We start from the raw sequence: 20,651 nt of genomic DNA, 5'->3' as shown, positions 1-20,651 counted from the left end.
GCCTCTTGTCTTGTACTTTTGGTATTTCTTCTACTCTTAGCGTTAGTGAGCCAACGGCATGTTTTTAGCACTCCCTATGTGCCAGAAGTACTCTGACTGAACAGGAGTGTGTAATTACCAGGGGTCAAAGATGTGTGCCAGTTTTTCCTGCCAGCAGGGGTCAGGGGCAGGGGTGGTGGTATGTGGATGTGTGTGTGTGTGGGCATATAGAGGAATAGGACATATAAAATAAAATTATCTATGAGTATATTTAATTCATTTTAAGTCTCAAAATCACTCAAGGGTATGTTTTTTTAATTGGGCAATTTTACCTGTTCCCCTTTGCATATTCTGATAAGTCCATACATAGAAGCCTGATAGAAATTAATCTTTTAATGCCTCACAAGCAAGAATGCAAATTATAGAAAGATGTAGCTGGAAGGGACCTCAGAGATCTAAAGTGCTTCATGGGCTCTTCATGTCCTTGCAAAAGACCTTACTTTACCGAGGTCAGGCAAAATTTGGAAATTTAAAGTTAAATAGGTTTCTTTCCTGTGGAACTCTATGGTCTTTAATATGGTAACGTGCTTTGTGAATCTACAAGATAGAGTGTAAAGTGTTTCAACACTCATTTGACCCCCCACCCCACCCCAAATTCCTTTTGTGGGAAATGCAGGTCTAGCTGAGGCAGCTCTTGCAATCTATGAAGATGGTAGTGGACACCTTTTTGAGGGCAAGGAAGTCCCAAGAGAAAGGAAGGATAGATGGGGTGCTCCTGTTACAGGGCAGGAATTCTCAGTGAAACCTGAAAGACACCCCCGGCAAATGGGGCTCCTCCCCTTCACTGTGAGCCACACGGCAGAGAAGTGTGAACACAGCACAAAGGGGTGGACCAGCCTCTTAAAATCAGGAGAGCGTCTTTATCTCTGACCCAGCCCACGGGGGACATATAAAGGTGGAAGGGGGCTGTCTCCAGGCTACAGTCACAAAGCTGATCTGAGTCTTTCCCTAGACAAACTGGGCACCTGAGTTTAGGTTGAGAAGCACCAGTGTGAAAGCTCTCAGAGCTTTTCATACGAAAAATGTGCATCATAAAGCTCCAAGAATGAGGTAGTGTGTGCAGGATTTTTAAAGTTGCTTGACCATGCAGCTCTTGCTTTGTGTGGCATGTGGGAGGCACTCATGTTCTGAGGAAAGCCCTTTGGGAAACACTGATCTAATCCAACCTTCTCATTTTACCAGTGAGCAGCTAAGGACAAGGCATTTCTTCTGTGGGGCCCTCTCGGGTTTCTTTCTCCATCACTGTAACACATTTATTGGAACTAACTTGACCAACTTTGAGGGCAGCTTTGAAGAGATTTCTTTAGTTCATAAACTTTTTTTGTTTTTTGTTTTTTGTTTTTTTTTGTTCAAGGGGAAATCACTCTATATATATCTTGAATTTCCATTGTCAAAAAACACAGATGAATTCAACCAACAACGTGTATGGAATATCACCTATGCCCAAAGACCCTTTATGCAGAGTGGTGGTCTACAAAGATATAAAATAGTTCTTGCCAAAGAGGACATCAATAATCATGATAAATACGATATTGATGGTGATACCATGAACATCTAACATTTATCGAAGGCCTTTCTGTTTGTCAGGCACTATACCAGGTATTTTAATCCTCCCAACAATTGATGAGGTGAGGATTATAATAATTCTTATTTTGCGGTGAGGATAACCAGGTGAGGAGAGGTTAAGGAATTATTCCAAGGTCATACACAGCTGGAGGAGAGAAGATGTACATAGAAAGTTGTAGCAGCACATGAAGCATTCCTTATGAGTGATGCAAAGTGCTGTATGAATTTAGTAAAAAGAAAAATAAGTTTTGAAAGACTTGATCAATTATGTGGTGGACAATTATGGTTGGTCAACCCATCTCTCTTCCCTCTGGGGAACAACACCCCCTTCCTTTGGAGGAACTCTTTTGCGTTTCACTGTGGGGTCTGGCTCCGTGGGTGGGCACATTGTGTTAAGCTGGACCAGTTGGAGTCTTTGGGAATTTGGCGATTAGAAGCAAGGGAAGAGGGCCCCCGGGTGGCTCAGCGGTTTAGCGCCTGCCTTCGGCCCAGGGCCTGATCCTGGAGACCCAGGATGGGTCCCACGTTGGGCTCCCTGCATGGAGCCTGCTTCTCCCTCTGCCCCTGTCTCTGTCTGTCTGTCTCTCTCTGTCTCTCATGAATAAATAGATAAAATCTTAAAAAAAAAAAAAAAAAAAAAGAAGCAAGGGAAGAGGTTTTTCCCCTTGGCTGGTAAAACTGTAGAAGCTTTTCTGAGATGTTCATGCCTTTTCCCCAGCCCTGCGGAAGGAGCTAGGCTTTGGTAGGAGAATCGGTGTTGGAAGTGGAGAGATGGAGTAGTAGATCTTCTGGTCAACTCTGAGGCTTGGAGGCTGAGTCCTCCTCTTTCTTGGGGCAGAGAATTTACTACCCTCTCTTCTTCTGGGAATGACACTGTTCTTCCTTGCAAAAAAAAAAAATAAGAAAAGTTACTAGACAGTGATTTTTTTTTCAGTTTTATATCTTATTTGACAATCAGTGATTAGTTCTCATCCACATTAACAGTCTGTAGATTTTTGAAAGTGGTGACAGGTACATAGGTAACCAGCATGTAGAGCTTGTTTGGTGAATCTTCATCCTCGTTATGTTTTCTGGACAACCGCACATGGATACGGTATGGAACATTCCTTATTCCTTTGGCCCAGACAGCTTTGTTGAGCCTGGTGTCAATGCGCACATCTGGAGCTCCCATCTCCTTCATGGCAAATTTCCGGATCTCTTTGAGTGCCCGAGGGCCACGCTTCTTGAAGCCCACTCCATGGATACATTTGTGAATGTTGATGGTGTATTCTCTGGTCACTACCTCATTGATGGCAGAACGGCCCTTCTTCTTGTCACCACCCTTCTTTGCGGGAGCCATTCTGCTGGGCCCTAGTTGGAAAGGAAGCCTAAGACAGTGATTTAAAAAACCTACACTATAGGGATATACACGGATCCTTAGATGTGTCGAGGTTCTGTCTATTGGGTACTACAGGGGAATGGGCTCTTGGGGGCCCAAGGAGAAACAAAGACAAATATTTTTAAAAAGATACAACAATAACCTAACTTTGGTGTTTAAGAGAATAACTAAAATGTCCCAACAGGGTTCAGTTGATGGCTTCAGTGGTTTCCCCATCACACTTCAGTGAGATTAATAAAAACAGGAGGGGCCATACAAGAATTCAGACCTACTGCAAATGCCACCTTAGCCATTCTTGAATCTCACAGAAAGCTTCCCTTTCCTCATCTGTAAAATCAGAATGATATGAAAGTCGTTCCTCCTTCTTTCGTTTTGAGCCTCCACAGAGAAAACAGATGCGAAGCCTTTTGTCAACTGCAGAACAGCATGTAAGTGGTGGGTCCGTTTCACAGTCCTCTTACTGGGATCAAACACTTTATAACCCCGCAGGAGGTCAAACTCAGTCCCAGCAAGCGGACAGTATTTGGGGGAGGAGAAGGCGCAGGAGGAGATTTCAGGCCAGGAGCCTTAGAGGGTGTTAAAAAATGCTTGGAAGGTGAAAGGTGATGGATGAAAAAAATAAAAAAAATTGTCCCTTCTCTCTTTGGGTTTTATCCTTTTGGTCCATTGTCTCTTCAGTTCTGTTTTCTATGGGGTGGGGGTGTGTGGATTTCTTGGTTTGGGATTTTAGATGGGCTTTTACCGAGACACAGGGCAGAACGAGAAGATGCAGGGAAAGGACCCAGAACGGGTCCTGGTACCCTGTTCTTGTTTGGGTTTATTCATTCATTCCTGGTGGGATACTGGAAAGGGCTCGACCCTTCCCCTCTGAATGATTAACCCGAGTAGGAGCTCAGCAGTGTGGACAAACACCGTGTGGGACCAGCCCGTTTGAAGCACGAACTGGGCTAGGGGGGCTGAGAGGAGGAAGAAGGGTAGAGAAACACGGTCGTCCGCGTCGCTGCTGTCGCACCACCAGGGGAAAGGACCGTTCCGCGCCGGGCAGGGGCAGGGGCAGGGGCCGGGCGGGCCTGACAGCGCCTGATTCCCGGCGGCAAGTGGTGGCGGAGCCGGAGCCGGCCTCGGGTTTCAGCGCCCGCGGGGGGGCGGCTCGCGCGGGGGGGGGGACGGGGGGGGACGGGGGGGTGCGGCTCGCAGCTCGCCCTCCGGGGTTATTTTTGGCCGGGGCTGCTCGGTGGTGGCAGAGGGCTCAGCCCCGTCCCACCTCCCTCCCTCCCTCCTCCTCCTCCTCCAAAAGAGAAACTTGGGCTGGTGAAGCGCTCACTGGCGGGGAGCGGGGAGCGGGGAGCGGGGACTTGGGGGGTCTAGTCGGAGCCGCGGGTGCGCTCCGGGGCGCGGCGGGCGCGGGGAGGCTCGGGCGGGCTCGCGGGCCGGGGTCGCCGGGGTCGCCGGGGGCGGGCTCCGGCCGCGGGAGCAGGGTCCGGGCACACCCCGAGAGGGAGCCCAGCGGGGCAGCCCAGGGACTGCCGGCGGAGGGGGGCGGGCGGAGCTAAGTTTCTGGGAAGGTAGAGGCGGGACTCCGGGGGGCGGCGGGGGCGCGGGGCGGGGAGGGCGCAGGGCGCGGGGCGGAGGGGGCGGGGCGCGGGGCGGGGCGGGGCCGGCCGGGGGGCGGGGAGGGGCCCCGCGGGCTGCGGATCCCCTCGGGCTCGGGCTCGCGGGAGGCGCGCAGGACCGGCAGCAGGCGCCATGGAGGGGAGCCCCATCCCGGTGCTGACGGTGCCCACGGTGCCCTACGAGGACCAGCGGCCGGCCGGCGGCGGGGGGCTGCGGCGGCCCACCGGGCTCTTCGAGGGCCAGCGCAACTACCTGCCCAACTTCATCCAGAGCGTGCTGTCGTCCATCGACCTGCGCGACCGCCAGGGCTGCACCATGGTGGTGGGCAGCGACGGCAGGTACTTCAGCAGGACGGCCACGGAGATCGTGGTGCAGATGGCCGCGGCCAACGGGGTGAGTGCCCGCCGCCCCGCCGCCCCGCCGCCCCCCCGCCCCCGCCGCCCTGCCCCGCCCGGGCGCCTCGGGCCTGCCGCCCCCACCCCCGCCCCCGCCCCCGCCCCGGGCCGCCCCCTCCAGGGAGCCCTCCCCAGCGCCGCGGCCGCACCTGCCCGCCTTCCTTCCGGGCCTTCTCCTCCCCAGCCCTCCCTCGGAACCATCTGTTCGGACCCCTTCACTGCCCCCCCTTCTTTCCTAGGCTACCAACATCGTGGGTCCCCCCTTCCTTCTTTCCCCCGTGTCCTACTTGTACTCCTCTTCTTGGTGTCTCCAGCACGGGCGTGCATCCTGCATCCCACCCTGTACACACACACACACACACACACACACACACACACACACACACACACACGAGTCTCCCGTGTTGATCCTTGGCACGTTTGGCAAAGTGGCCCCTAAAGATTTTTAATACAAGGTGATTCCCTAACCCAGTGGAATTACTTTACTATTAATTTGATTCAGGTAGGGGTGGGGTGGAGATCAATCTGATGCCACACAGCCTGGGGTCTCCTTGTGGGGGGCCCTGGAGGGGTTATCCCTCCATGATCTGGAATGAGACTTGCCATGCCTTTCCTCTTTCTTTTTTTTTTCTTAAGATTTTATTTATTCATGATAGACATGGGGGGGGGTGCAGAGACACAGGCAGAGGGAGAAGCAGGCTCCAGCCTGATGTGGGACTCGATCCCAGGATACCAGGACCCCAGGATGGCGCCCTGGGCCAAAGGCAGGTGCTAAACCGCTGAGCCACCCAGGGATCCTCCTTGCCATGCCTTTCTTAAAGCAATTCCTAACTTCTCTGCAGGAGGCTGCTGGTTGACAGCATTTCATGCCTCTTCTCCCTTTCACTTTTCATCCTCATTTCCTCTCTCTTCTCCCATGACCTCGGCAGACTTTGGGTTTTTCCTCTTTCTACCTCTTTTCTTTCTGTCCTACAACTAGAAACCCCTTCTGGCATCACCCTGTACCCCAGGGCCCTCCTTCCCAAATCCCCCAGCCTCTCAAGGACTTCTGCAAGCAGGACACCTCACCTCAGTGGTCTTGGTGGGAAGCGTCTAAAAGAGTCATTTCAGCCTTGTGCAGACAGTCAGATCCACACACATAGCACATTTAAGCAAAATCTCTGCATATGTGTAAATGAGTGTGAACATTTAAAAAAAGTGAAACTGAACAACTGTCTGGTATACGGATTCCCTTTCTCCTTCCCAATCCCCTCCTTTTAATTTTCTCCCTTCCTACCTTTTTTTTTTTTTTTAATCTTTAGGGTTGTCCATGCTCTATGATTGTGTATTCTGATTCCCCTCTCTCAGTGTTTTAGGGATGGGGAAAGTGGATGTCCCCGCCCCCCAAATAAAATAACCCAAAAGCAATTGGGAAAAAAGAGCCGAGGGCTGACTTTGGTGGTCGTGGAGCTGTGATTTCTAACCCCTGCAGACAATGCTGCTGGAGATACAAGACTTGTGTTTCTCTCTGGCTCCTTATTTGAGATTGATAAAAACTGGCTTGAATTGGGGAGTTGGAGAGAGGTTGACAAATGGTCTTTTACTCTTGTCTGACAAAGCTGTTCCCATGGACTGATGGAGAATAATGGGCTTTGGGAGGCTATGGCAGCTCTCGTACTCCTTTCTGGGCCAGTTTTTCTAGGGAGTGAGAGAAACATCCACTTATTTTTTTTGTGGGTGAGGATATTTTTGAAGCTCCAGTTGTCGATTTGCATGGTCAAGGTATTATTATGTTTTCTTATTTCTTGGCACCCGTTACCATCAACTTCTTCAGTGGATCTTCTTAGATAAACACATTTTATTAACTTTAAGGGTGGACTTTATTTTGGGAAATAGCATATGTTAACAAATGGTTAAAGTAGAATCACGCTTAACCTCACAGTTGTTGCAAGAGACAGAATGACAAGTTACAATCCACAGGGAGGCACCATCTCTTAAATAATCTGAAAGTATTATTTCTAAAATGGGTGGGTATGGGTGAAGGGAATGGTCAACATCTACCAAAGTTTCAGGCAGCCAATTTTAACCAATCTTTTCCTCATTTTATTTGCCTTCTTGAGGGCTTTTGCTAAAGCACGTGGATAATCAGAAGGCTGGCTTCAGGAGAGAGGTGGTTTACCATGAGCAAAATTGGTCTTGAATGATGGTAAATTGATAGGAATGCACTTTTCTTCTCACTTAACCTGTGGAGTTATACTCAGGAGTGAGAAACTGCCTTATTCCAAAAACTTTGCCTCTCTTGACTTCCCATTGGATATTCATAAACAGGCTAGAAAAATGGAAGAAAAATAGAATTATTCTCTTCAAACTGACTTGAATCTGGGTGGGCTGCATCTCTATATCTGAAAAATCTTGGTTGTGTTGTGATAGAAAAAGTTGATTTTACTAAGCAGTTTAATATAAGAAAACTATAGCTGCTCTTTGATTATATAATTGCTGGAGGAGAACAGAAGTTTGGAATTTCCAAAATGATGAACTGCACTACTTATGTTCTAATATGTCATAGAGTTTGAAATAGATTCTCAGATATATACCTGTACAATTTGGGCAAAAAAAATTTTTTATTGTAAAATTATGAAAATTTCAAACTTCCAAAAAAAGTGGAGAGAATAGATAAATGGCATCCATGTGCCCGTACTCTAGACTTAACTTTTTTTCTGTATTTGTTTCCTCTTTGAGTGCTAAAGTATTTTGAAGTATATTAAAAGTGACATTTTATCCCTAAATTCAGTATGGATTTCTAAAAACTAAGAACAACTTTCTTGATAGTTTTATCATTATCATCCCAAACAAAATAAAAAAGGATTTCTTCATACCATCTATTACCCAGTCCACATTCAGATTTCCTCAGTTATTCTGAAATGTCTTTTATAGCTGTTTTTTCAAACCAGTTTCTTCTGATCAAGGAACACACATTGGATTTGGTTGTCTTATGTCTCCTTTAACCTAGAAAATCTCTTCCTTTTTATTTTTATTTTTTGTTAATGAAATCGACTTGTTGAAGAGACTAGGTTGATTGGCTGTCCTATAGAATGAATGCTCCCCCTCTACTTGCCTTTCTGAAATTTTCTGATTTTCTTTTTATGGTGTCATTTAACTTTTCGCTAAATTTGCTGTGTATATATGTATGTACTAGGAATTAGTTCTAGAGGCTTAATCAGATTCAGGCTCAACTTATTTATTTATTTTTTATTTTTGCAAGACTATTTCACAGGCGATGGTGTATATTCATGTTGTATCATGTTAGAGAACAATCTCTGGGTGACCCATTGTTCGTGATGCTGAGAGGATTATAGGGCTGTTGTGGTGATTGCCTCTGTCTTCCAGTATTTTTCTCCCTTGGAACTGGTCAGTAGCCTGTGGGGTGAGCTTTGTACCATGTGAATATTCAGTTCCTGTCAACCTTTCTTCAGTTGTTTTAGCATCCATTAGTGATCCTGGCTTGAATGGATTATTTCGTTAGGGGTTTCAAATGATTTTTGGATTCTTTAGTTCCATCTATATGCTTCAGCTAGCATTTTTCTAAAGACTGGGCATTTCCCTCACTATTGGGCTATCTTGGAGTATAGTTCCTTCTATATTAGCAGAATATAGAAGAAAATATGTTTATTTCTCTCTTTTTAAATTATCAATTTTCAAAGTAAGGATTTGGTGAAATAGCCACGTCCACCGTTGACACATGAGTTTTGTTTTGCTTTGCTTATGCTCTTCTGTGTATCACTGTGGACTCTTGAATTTTTATATAATAAGTTTGAATGGATTCATAAATAAATGAGAAGATATTTTTACCTGTTTTTGTGATGTTTATATAGCTGTGTGAGCTTCTCTAAAAAGTCCCCAGAAGTATTTTAATGCTTCTTTAAAGATACAAACTGTATCATACCATATAGAGCAAAAGAAAAATAACTACTAAGTAGGAGAGTAAATAGCATGGTTTAAATGAATTGTGAAACTTGATTTGTTACTAATTTAAACTTAGTTTGTAACTAAGTGATTTTTTATTCTCTTTTTTTCCACATCTGCTTCAGATCCTTTCCAGAGGTTTAGATTCTCTAGGTATCCATTTATTTTAATCTCTTAAAGATTTCAAGGTCTCAATGCAAATAATGGCTACATTATGAATAAATGCCTTTGCTTTCTTCTGGGTGGATCTATCTGTGACTAAGGGTATCTCTCTCTTACTCCTCTTTGTTCTAGTCTTTTTTATTTTTATTTTTTCCTAAAATACCTTTAATATTGGACAGATGGCAGCACTGTGTCTGCCTGAAGATGTTGACTTTTTCCAAAGTCTTTTATCTCTGGAGATGACACTATATACTATCAGTGTCCAATAGAACTTTTTGAGATGATGGAAAGGTTCTGTAATCTACCCTAGCCACTAGCCACATGTGATTATCAAACTCATGAAACGTACTTGAAATGTACGAAATGTGACTGAAGAACTGAATCCTATATTTTATTTAATTTTAATTAATTAAAATTTACGTTTAAATAGTTACAAGTGATTAATAGCTACCATACTGGATAACACAGCTCTATAATTTAGCATTTAAAAAGTGGAATTTTTTTTTTATGGGGCCAGACTGTTCAACCAAAAGCAATTATAAGTTAGATAAAAGTAAATCACCAAACACTACAAATGCATATTTGGCAAAGGCAAACCAGATTTCTTCATGTGATAACCACACTCTCTTTTGACTTCAGCCCAAGAGACAGTGAGGTATGGTAGAAAAAGCACTGCATCTCTCAGCAGCTGGAAGGCTTGCTTTCTTTTCCTAGCTCTGCCGTACAAGCCACAGAGCAAATGCTTCGCCTCTTGAAATACCTAAAAACCACTTGTTTCCTCACCTATAAATTGGGTATGGCAGCATGGCTGAATTATCCTGGCAATCAAATGAAAGCATTATGCAACATCCATACCATTAAGAAATGTAAAGGAGTATTATTATGGTCAACTGATTATATATCATAAAATAATTATTTGGCTGCATGTATTGAATAAAACAACTTATAACTCTGTGGCAAGTTTTAGCCAAGAGAAAATTCATTTGCTGATTAGCCACACACTCTACTGGCCATATGATGATCAGCAGTGGTAATAATATTATTAACATACAGTTCAGCTTACAGAATCAGTTCAGCTTACAAGAACTCCTCAATGCCTTATGAAATCTTCTGGAGATAGAGGTCAAAGTGCAATGGTATGAAGAAGGCTGAGTCAGCAAGGGACTTGGGTGCGCCTTCCAGACGGATGCTTGTACCAGTTTTGTCTGATTCCAATGGGCCATGCAGAGGTGGTTGTTCCAAAGAATGGGAGTGCACTTGGCTTGACATTTACTAGAGCTATCTGGGGATCAAATTTTGATGTGATCCCAAAGAAAAGGAACAAGTTTGGAAGGGAGGCAGAGTGGGATATGGTGGGGTGTGGAACATAGGGAAGAAGAAGGAGGCAAGCCTGTGTTTGAACACATAAGGCTTCTTTTCTGGGATGGATCTGGAAGTCTGGGATTGGCTGACTTCAGGTCTCATCTCTAAAAGAGAAAAAGAACTGGGTGGTGATTGTTCTGTATTTTCTACTGGTGTTCACTACAGAATAGGTGAATGGAATGAGTTCTATGGCCCAGACATTAGGAAGGGCAGGTTTGTAATACACAAAAAAGCCCTAGAGAGCCTGCCATAACTTTGTCTTGCTTCCCTTCACAAATCCCCATCCCTGAACTGTGGAAATGGGAAATCCATTATATAAGCAACAGCAAAGTTTAGGTTCCCCGTGGTTCTGTCTCTCTGTCCGGTCAGTTCATTCTTGAAACTTTTAGCCTCACATTGTCATTCACTGTTTTTATGGGGAAGGAAAAGGAATGGGAGAGGTTTTAGGAACAGCTGGGCCCTCCCAGTTGCTGGGGTGGGTTATTTTAAGCTTTGTTTAATGTGTCCAGAGACCCAGATGACATTTTTAACTAAGCTGCTTTATTAAATCTTGTGATAAAGCATAACGATGTTTATGGAAAAGACAGACACACATCAGCAACGTTATATGTGAAACTTGCCCTACGAATTTTCTATAAAACATCTGTTCCCTTTGAGTCCTTTGTGAACTCTGGAAGTTTGATCGTTTCTGTACAGACTTGAGGGGTAGAAGTTGGAACCTATTTTTGAGGAATCTAAGCATAGGTAATGGCTTTGCTGACCTTAACCTTCATGTTTTGGGCTCTAACCACTCTTATGTTAGACAAGAGTAATGTAAACAAATACTGTGATAGGATTTTGGATGGGATTATTTAAAAATAATAGGTGGGGTAGAGAGGAAGGTCTGAATTTCCCACGATTTTTAAATTGAAGGTAGAAAACTCAATGTCTCTTGTTAGCCTACAGCTTTGACAGTTACTTGCAAACACTTGAGATTTGGCCAATATGCCCTTAATGTTTATACTGGGGGAGCCAAAAGAGAAATTTTAGGTCCTTTCATCTGACTTGACTCTCATTAGTTATGAATAAGAGGATATCTAGCATATACACAAGACTTGTTAAAATCCACATTTTCTGAATCTTTATCTTTCATCTCCTATATTTTTAGTGACGTCATATTTTGGAGGGTTGCATTGTATTTGTATGAAGAGAAAATGTTCAGGAAATTCAAAGAAATTCCAAGTCACAGAAATTTTTCTTTCCCTTTCCAAGTTGCTACTTCTAGGTGTTTTTAATGTTACATTTAACTATTGCCTTTTTGTTTTGTTTTGTTTTCCTCTGATAAGAGTCCTCTTTTGTAGCTAGGGGTATCTAGTTTTGTATTCAGGGCTTTCTAACAGAAAGAGAAAAGAAGTTGAAACCAGAAGACCAGAGTTTATTCTATTTGACAAAAGATGCCATGGAATACAGGGAAGAGTTTTATAACGAATAGTTAATATCTGCAATATATGAAAACCTTTTCCAAATTAGTAAAAAATTCAAAAGAAATATTGTCAATTACAATAACAAACACATGAACTGGAGATCATCCTCAGTAATAACTGAAGAAATATAAACAAAATCCATCAGTTTGAAAAAACTCTAAAGTACTCAGAGTTGGTGTGAATGTTTGAAAATTGTCATGTTATTGGAAGTTAAATTGATATAACCGTTTGTCCAGGCAGTTCGGCAGTGTGTATTGAAGTTAATGAAGTACCTGTCCAATAATCCAGGAATCCCTTAATCCAAGAATCTGTCTTGTAAATTTCCTAAGACAAATGTGGAAATGTCTGTGTACAAGAATACTTGCCACAGCATTTGCAAAAGAAAAATGTGGAAATAGTGTATATGTTCAGTGGTGAACGGGTACCTAATTTATGACACAACCATACTGCCGATGCATCAAAACCCATAAACAGAGGAGGTGGATCTATATGGTACATGAAAAAGATGTGAATGATAGTTTGTTCAGTGAAACAAAGCAATTAATAGAATAAGAAGAATATGGTTCCAATTTCTATCCCTCAAGTCTGAAGAGAAACGATCAAACTTCCAGAGTTCATGAAGGGCTCAAAGGGAACAGATGTTTTATAGAAAATTCTTAGGGCAAGTTTCACACATAATGTTGCTGATGTGTGTCTGTCTTTTCTGTAAACATTGTTGTGCTGTATCACAAGATTTAATAAAGCAGCTTAGTTAAAAATGTCCTCTGGGCCTCTGGACACATTAAATCTATAATGTAGATAGTGTTGGAAGAACATACTCTAGTCAACAGTGAATACGTCTGGGGTATGTGGTGTGTATGGTGGGGAAGGAGAATCCTTTCCCTTTCTACTTCATATACTTCTCTTTATTAAATATTCATACACACATACACATTGTTTTGATGATTAAGCACACCAGGATCCAAGCTCTGGATGTGAATCATGATTCTACCATTTGCAACATGTGTGAGCATGGAGTCGTCACCTGGCTTTCTGAGGTTTGTCTTGTCATTTCCACAGGCACACACACATGCACACACACTCTCACTCATGCGCACACACCCTGCCATGGTACTTGAGGTGGCAACAGCTGTTCTGGCATAGACTTTAACTCCAAGGACTTTTCTGCACGGTCTATGCATTATTCCCTGGTACGAATGAGCTGAGTCAATGCCATGCTTTTCCACCTTAAACCTTTCTGCAGCTCCGGCTGTCTGAGCAGCTCCCCCCACCCCCCAAGCCAGATCTTAATCTGCTCATTTCACGAGGATTTTCAAGCCTAATGGACTGGGCCATGTGAGAGATTACTGGGAGGAACAGACCAGCAGAGGCTAAGAGACTCCACACTAATCTGCTGAGTCGTCTGAAAATGCACAGCTGCAAGCACTGGAAATGCATTAAAGTATTTTGTCAGGATGTTTGTCAGGGTGCCTGTTCCTGCAGCCTTGCTGAATGTTTGGTTCGGAGGCATAATCTTTTTTTGGACAGGATCTCCCAAATGTAAAGTGACAGATGCTAATGTGGAATATAATACAGAAGACCCAGCCTTACTGTCATAAATAATGGTAAATTGTTTAATCTTGCTGAGTTGTAAATCTATTATTGCCAGAGGTCTTTAGTTCACTGGAACACAGTCTAAGGAGTGGGGGCACTTAGCAAATGGGCAGTGATTATTTCCCCACCAGACAGGAATGGGCCTAATGGAATTTATTTAAAAAGCCACATAAATGCATTTTAATTGATTGCGACAACTACTCAAGAAAAAACACATGGCTGTAGAGACTGAGTTTTTTTGGGGGGGGGGAATATATAGGCATACACATAAATACGTGTGTATAAGTATATATATATATTTTTTAAAGATTTTATTTATTTATTAGAGAGAGAGAGAGACAGGCAGGCAGAGGGAGAAGCAGGCTCCATGCAGGGAGCCTGATGTGGGACTCGATCCCAGATCTCTAGGATCATGCCCTGGACTGAAGGCAGTGCTAAACTGCTGAGCCACTGGGCCTGCCCTGTTTTTGTTTTTTTAAGATTTTATTTATTGACTCATGAGAGACACAGAGAGAGAGAGAGAGGCAGAGACACAGGCAGAGGGAGAAGCAGGCTCCATGCAGGGAGCCTGACGCAGGACTCGATCCCAGATCTCCAGAATCAGGCCCTGGGCCAAAGGTGGCACTAAACCGCTGAGCCACCCGGCTGCTATATATATATATATATATATTCTATCTATAAAGATTCCAAAGATACTGAGTTTATATATATATATAGCTTTGTTTATGTGTGTGTGTATATATATTTATATATAACTTTTTTTCTGTCTACCTATAAAGGCGCCAGATGGAAAGTGTTTTTAAGCATTTAGAGAGTTTATCAAGTAACATATTTATGCACACATATGCACAGGATACTCCCTCCCCCAAATATATATCTTCTTCCTGGACATATTCAAAAGAAGAGTAGACCAGATGTCAGAAATGTTTGAAGGCTACGTAGAACCAAAGGAGGTGGCTAAATGTTCCCCAGTGACCTATGTTTCTATGGTAATAAATAGAATTGTGTTCGAGTTGGATGGGCTGATATTAAGAAATATAAGTAGAAGAAATCATATTGTTCTAGGCAGGAGTCTGTCTTGCAAGGACAGCTCTCTGCGGTGAGCTCAACAACATGGGTAAGTTAGCAGGTCGGCATAGCACATACCAACAGATAGTACAGATCGGAGGCACGGATATGAAAATGAAATGATCCAGGTCAAGATGAGGGTACAGATGTGATCCTGTCACTCCTTACCATGGACTTCAGCGGTTCTCAGTGAGCAGGCTTGGTGGTTAAAGAAGGAAGAAGACATTGTTTTTATGTAGGCATGTTAAAACTAATTTGCTATTTCATTGCTGCCAAGCTATATTCAGTTTAATTTATTTGATAGCTTGTGTTTAGTCCTCAGTTTTTAGTTTCACATAGAAAAACTTTGAGTAAAAGGACACTTAAAAAAATTTATTTTAAAGAGAGTGAGAGAAAGAGAGCATGAATGTATGTATGCAAATGGGGGCAGGGAGGAGAGAGAGAGAGAGACTCGCAAGCAGACTCTGTGGTAAGCACAGAGCCAGATGCAGGCTCAATCTCATGGCCCTGAGATCATGACCTGAGCCAAAATTAAGAGTCTGACACTCAATTGACTGTACCACCCAAGTTCCCCAAAAGAACTCTTTTATATTGATCAGTAAATGATGGTACATTTAAATAAGGGAAGACTATACACATACTAGAATCATGTTGTGGAAGGATATTCAGTGACCTAGAAATGTATACACCAGGGAAGGCCTGGATATATTAAGTGAAAGACATAGGTGACACAACAATCCCTTTTGTAAAAATATGGAAGTACGTAAATGAGTGACAGAGACAGAGAAACAGAGATACGAAGACACAAAGTTTACACACAGTAATGTGAACAGTGCTCATTTTCAGCTTTAGAGATGACTCTTATTTTCTTCTTGTTTATGTGTACTCCCTAAATATTCAAAAGAGGAACACACACACATATATATATTTGTAGATAGAAAAACCACTGTAGGTTAGCAAACAACAAAAGATTCATTCAATTACTATGAATTATGGAACTCATATTTAAGAATTAAGAAATGGCCTGGGGGAAGAGGAAGAAAGGCAAAGGAAGCTCCTTGAGTATTTATTTGGTGCCAGACACTGAACTACAGCTTGCTTACATTACCTCCTCTTACCTTCCATCTTTTAGATAACAAAACTGAGACACAGAGGGATCTTGCCCGAAGTCACATAGCCAGTAGGTGGCAAAGTCAGTTTCTATATCCTTGCCCATTAGATACCAGAATCTCAGCTTTTTTTTTTTTAATTAAGATTTTATTTATTTACTCCTGAGAGACACAGAGAAAGAGGCAGAGACATAGGCAGAGGGAGAAGCAGGCTCCCTGTGGGGAGACTGATGCGGGACTCAATCTCAGGACCCCAAGATCTTGACCTGAGCCAAGGGCAAACACTCAACCACTGAGCCACCCAGGCATCCCTGGAATTTCAGCTTTTATCTCAGGGCACTCAACTCTGCTTTCTTGACCCAGGTAGATCCAATGTTTCCTATTAGCGTCTTCAGTTGGGTTGAGCACCTCATAAAATAGCAGCAGACAGGCCCTTTCTTGTTTCAGTGTGCCAAGTTCTGAACCTCAAAGATTTCAGGATTTTCCAAGTGCTGAATTACCTAATTACCAGGAGGGACACAGTTCTAATATCACCACCCCCATTTTGCACTCGAGGAGAGCTAGACTGCCTGATTCTCAATGAGATCTTGAGAATTGGTGAGCTGGTTGAGGAATAGAACAGGCCAAACTTCTGCATGCCTGTGACGTTTCTGCACCTGCTCAGACATCAGGGACTGAATGTGAAATCCATCCTGGTTGGATTCTAGTGCACTCCCATCTCTCCTTCCAGCCCCGAAATGTGTGCACAGAGACTTCCAGGGGGACATAAAGCTGAGGATGGGCTCACTTGCTCCCATCTGGTCTCCACATAACAAAGCATATAACCAATCTCATCATTATCTATGTGCAAATGGAGAAGTCCCTTGATGTTTGGATAACCACATCCATGACTTGAGTTTGTGATTTCTCAAAATTCCACTTAGCCATCTCCTGCTTACTCATGTGCCGCACTGTGCAAAGCCTGGCATGTCTCCCTGACAGCGGGGGCTGAGAGATTGAGGCCCTCCCATCATGGCAGCTTAACTTTGGGATTTCCTTGTGGGTTTGGGTTTTTGTTTAATTGAGAAGACAGGAAACAGGCATCTTTGTGTATATGGCTTTCTGTGCACTTTGGAGATGGCCATGGTGGTGGCTGTGTGGTCCTGCAGAACACTTCTTTCTGGGAACGATCAAGGAAGCTTCTGTTTATTGCTCTCTTTTCTTTCTGATCCACTTTGGGAATTACAGGGATAGGACACAGTGAGTGGAGGATATTGGGGAATGCCAGGCTTACTTTTTCTAGCTCTTTGGGACTCTTAAAAAAAAAAAAAAAGACTTATTTAAAGCCAAAAGGAAATCATCGGGGGTGGGGGAGGGGGAGTCATATTTAAGGGAGTTCACACATGAAAACAATCCTGGTTCATTAGTGTTATGTTACTGGGAAGAACTCAGTTGGAGTAAAATATCTGCCTTTCCTCTGAGACCCTAGCCTGCGGGTTTAAACTGCACGTCACTGCTCTGTAGGGCTTTGAGCTAGTTAGAAACCGAACTCGCTGCTAAATCTAATTTAGAAGAATAGTTGTTAGTGTTCTGAAGAGAGGGAGCCATGAAAAAGAAAATTATTATTTAAAAAAAAAAGATTTTATTTATTCATGAGAGACACAGAGAGAGAGAGAGGCAGAGATACAGGCAGAGGGAGAAGCAGGCCCCATGCATGGAGCCCGATGTGGGACTTGATCCCGGAACTCCAGGACCAGGCCCTGGGCTGAAGGTGGCACTAAACCACTGAGCCACCAAACCACTGAGCCACCCGAGCTGCCCAAATTATTACTTTTTTAAAAATTGATTTATTTATTTTGAGGGGGGAGCAGAGGGAGAAAGAGAGAGAGAATCTCAAGAAGATTCTCCACTGAACACAAAGCCCAGTGTGGGGCTCAATCTCAAGATCCTGAGATCATGACCTGAGCCAAAATCAAGTCAGATGCTTAACTGACTGAGCCACCCCGGGTGTCCTGAGAAAGAAAATCATTTTAAAAATTAACTTTATCGGCACCCAATGTAAAGAAATGGCAGGGCTGGGAGAAAGCTTTATGAGATAAAATGTTCTCTTCTCAGGACACTGGTGTGTGGCATGTGGAGGGGCACACTGATTCCCTCGCACCTGCTATGCCCATTTAGGGGTCAAGCAGTAATAATGCAATCCAGGTGAGGTTTAAGAGTCGATGGGAGGTACCAACATCAAATTAGACCAGACACAGAGGATCGATTAAGTGATGGCACCCTGCAAAATGTGCCTAATTGCACACTGGCCCCTGCTATGTCCACTCTTTCCCAAGTGTGTACAAGTGCTGACCAGGGAGGAACAAGCTCAAGCTGGGTCTGTCGGTATGTCTGTGGGTCTGGGAAAGCGTCGGCGTTGCAGGTGTCTGCAGGTGCCTGTGTGATAGTGTTTATGTGGCTACCTGTGGATCCGTACTTGTGTACCACCTACTGTGTGTGTAGTAACAGGGCACTAGGGACCACCTAACCCCCCTCCACGAGTGGGAACAGAATGACAATGTTCCTCAGTGGTGGTGAAGGCCATCCTGTTTCCCCTTCCAACAGCCAAAGCCGGACTGAATGGGAAAGGAACGGCAATTCCTCTGGTGGCCCCGTGGGAGGGTCAGGGAGGGGGCCACAGGGTGCCTTGCCCTGGGCCCCCCTGGGTCTCAGCCTGGGGTTCACTCAGGAATGAAAGGCAGAGGCTGCCTGCTGCAATGCCCTAACCAAGACCCACACTGATTGTGCAAGTAGACCATCTTCTCCTTGCAAGGTAGCAGCCTGCTACATAGGCAAGGGGTAGTACTTCTGAGACTTTTTCAGAGAGTGAAATGGTAGTTTAAGGGATAAACTATTGTCTAAAAAGGGAATTTAGGGGCACCTGGGTGATGCAGTTAAGCGTTTGACTCTTGATTTTGGCTCAGGTTGTGATCTCAGGGTCATCAGATGGAGTGCCACCCCAGGATCTGCATTTAGTGGGGAGTCTGCTTGAGATTCTCTCTCCCTCTCCCCCATCCCTCCTCCTGCTCACCCCCAGATGCGTGCTCTATCTTTCTCAAAATAGAGAAATCTTTTTTAAAAAATGAATTTCAAATGTTTGAGGAGAGTGATGGAATTCGGGGAGCAGTAACATAACTTATATCATGCTTAATTTAACAAAGGGTTTTTATTTATGGGATCTTGTCTTAAGATTCTTGGCTTTGCCAATGAAGACACAAAGTCTCAGAAAAGTGAAGTGATTTGCCCTGTACTGAGTTTGTGGAAGAGGAAATACACAGTGTAGAGGAGGCACATCTGCTTCTTACATGCAGTATTTCTGTCCGCATTCTCACGTTCATCATCTGTTGTGAAATTAGTCATGCGGCCCCACTAGATGCAAGGGTGGGCTGGGAAATGTGGCCTCTGGTTGGGGGCTAGAGGTTGCTCCTCAATGAGAAGTCTGCACTTGGAAGGGGGGGTCGGGGATCAGTGCTGTTTGTGGACTACGAACCAAGTGTGCCACAGGTGCATTATTTTCTTTCTTTTTTTTTTTTTTTTTTTAGAGATTTTATTTATTTATTTATTCATGAGAGACACAGAGAGAGGCAGAGACACAGGCAGAGGGAGAAGCAGGCTCCATGCAGGGAGCCCGATGTGGGACTGGATCCAGGTCCCCAAATCATTTTCTTAAGTATCCTTTTAAATGACTGAGGAGGGATCCCTGGGTGGCTCAGCGGCTCAGTGCCTGCCTTTGGCCCAGGGCATGATCCTGGAGTCCCGGGATCGAGTCCCATGTCAGGCTCCCAGCATGGAGCCTGTTTCTCCCTCTGCCTGTGTCTCTGCCTCTCTCTCTCTCTCTATCATGAATAAATAAATAACATTTTTTAAAAAATAAAATGGCTGAGGAGTATTCTATAAGTTGGTACATCACACTCCATGTAACAGGTCTTTCTATTATTGTTCCTTATTTATAAATATTGCTTTTGATTTTTCACTTTTAATGAATACTGCTGTAGGAATTATCTACACACACATATCTCTTCCCCCTTTATTATTTTATTTTATTTTATTTTATTTTATTTTATTTTATTTTATTTTATTTTATTTTATTTTATTTATTTTATTTTATTTCATTTCATTTTATTTTATTTTATTTTATTTTTTTATTTATGATAGTCACACAGAGAGAGAGAGAGGCAGAGACACAGGCAGAGGGAGAAGCAGTCTCCATGCACCGGGAGCCCGATGTGGGATTCGATCCCAGGTCTCCAGGATCGCGCCCTGGGCCAAAGGCAGTCGCCAAAACGCTGTGCCACCCAGGGATCCCCCCCTTTATTTTTTTTAAAGGTTTTATTTTTTTATTCCAGGGAGAGAGAAAGGGAAGGAGCAGAGGGAAAGGGACAAGCCCGATGTGAGGTTTGATCCCAGGACACTGGCATCATGACCTGAGCCAAAACCAAGAGCTGGATGCCTAGGTGGATGAGCCACGTAGGTGCCTGTTTCTCTACAAGCAATTCTAAAAAATGGGAAATATAGAAAAATATGACTGAAAGTTACAAATATTTTTTTCAGATTCATGAACCTACAAACCTATTCTCTGAGGGCAGTGACTAAACCATCTTCATTACTATATCTGCAGGGTCTTTGACATACCTGTTTCATGGTAATACTCAATAAAATGAGTTGAATGAGTAAATAAATTTTAACAAGAGCATGTGAAACATAATTTATTATGGCTATGGAAAACAATATGAGTATAATTATTGTCCTATGCCTTTCCCATCTTGATAAATGACACCATCATGCATTAAGATATTAAAGGTGGAAATCTGGGAGTAGATTCTTTTCCTCGCTGCCCTTGTATTAGTTGTTCATTACTGTGCAGGAAATTAAGACAAAACTTATGGCCAAACATGACAACAAAAATTTGTTTTACTCAAGGGGATAGGTTGTTCTGACCTGG

The 20,651-nt window shown here is 43.7% G+C and overlaps 2 protein-coding genes across 2 annotated transcripts in view; one reads left to right on the top strand and one right to left on the bottom strand.

Annotated features, from left to right (window-relative positions):
• Positions 1-2,566: 2,566 nt before the first annotated feature.
• On the bottom strand, positions 2,567-2,965 carry LOC121485312 (60S ribosomal protein L31-like). The gene has a single exon (XM_041745499.1). The coding sequence runs from the start codon at positions 2,942-2,944 to the stop codon at positions 2,567-2,569; it is 378 nt and encodes a 125-aa protein (XP_041601433.1). The 5' UTR covers positions 2,945-2,965.
• Positions 2,966-4,603: 1,638 nt separating this feature from the next.
• The window catches only part of PGM5 (phosphoglucomutase 5), a 190,814-nt gene continuing 174,766 nt past the window's right edge, over positions 4,604-20,651 (top strand). Inside the window, exon 1 of the mRNA XM_041743579.1 lies at positions 4,604-4,990. Within this exon, the coding sequence (XP_041599513.1) occupies positions 4,730-4,990 (261 nt within the window). The 5' untranslated portion in view covers positions 4,604-4,729. The remainder of the gene's footprint in view (positions 4,991-20,651) is intronic.

This window comes from Vulpes lagopus, chromosome 2 (genome assembly GCF_018345385.1).
Source record: "Vulpes lagopus strain Blue_001 chromosome 2, ASM1834538v1, whole genome shotgun sequence".
Taxonomy (NCBI): Eukaryota; Metazoa; Chordata; class Mammalia; order Carnivora; family Canidae; genus Vulpes; species Vulpes lagopus.
The sequence above is the reverse complement of the archived record's forward strand: the minus strand, read 5'-3'. Positions and strand labels throughout refer to the sequence as shown.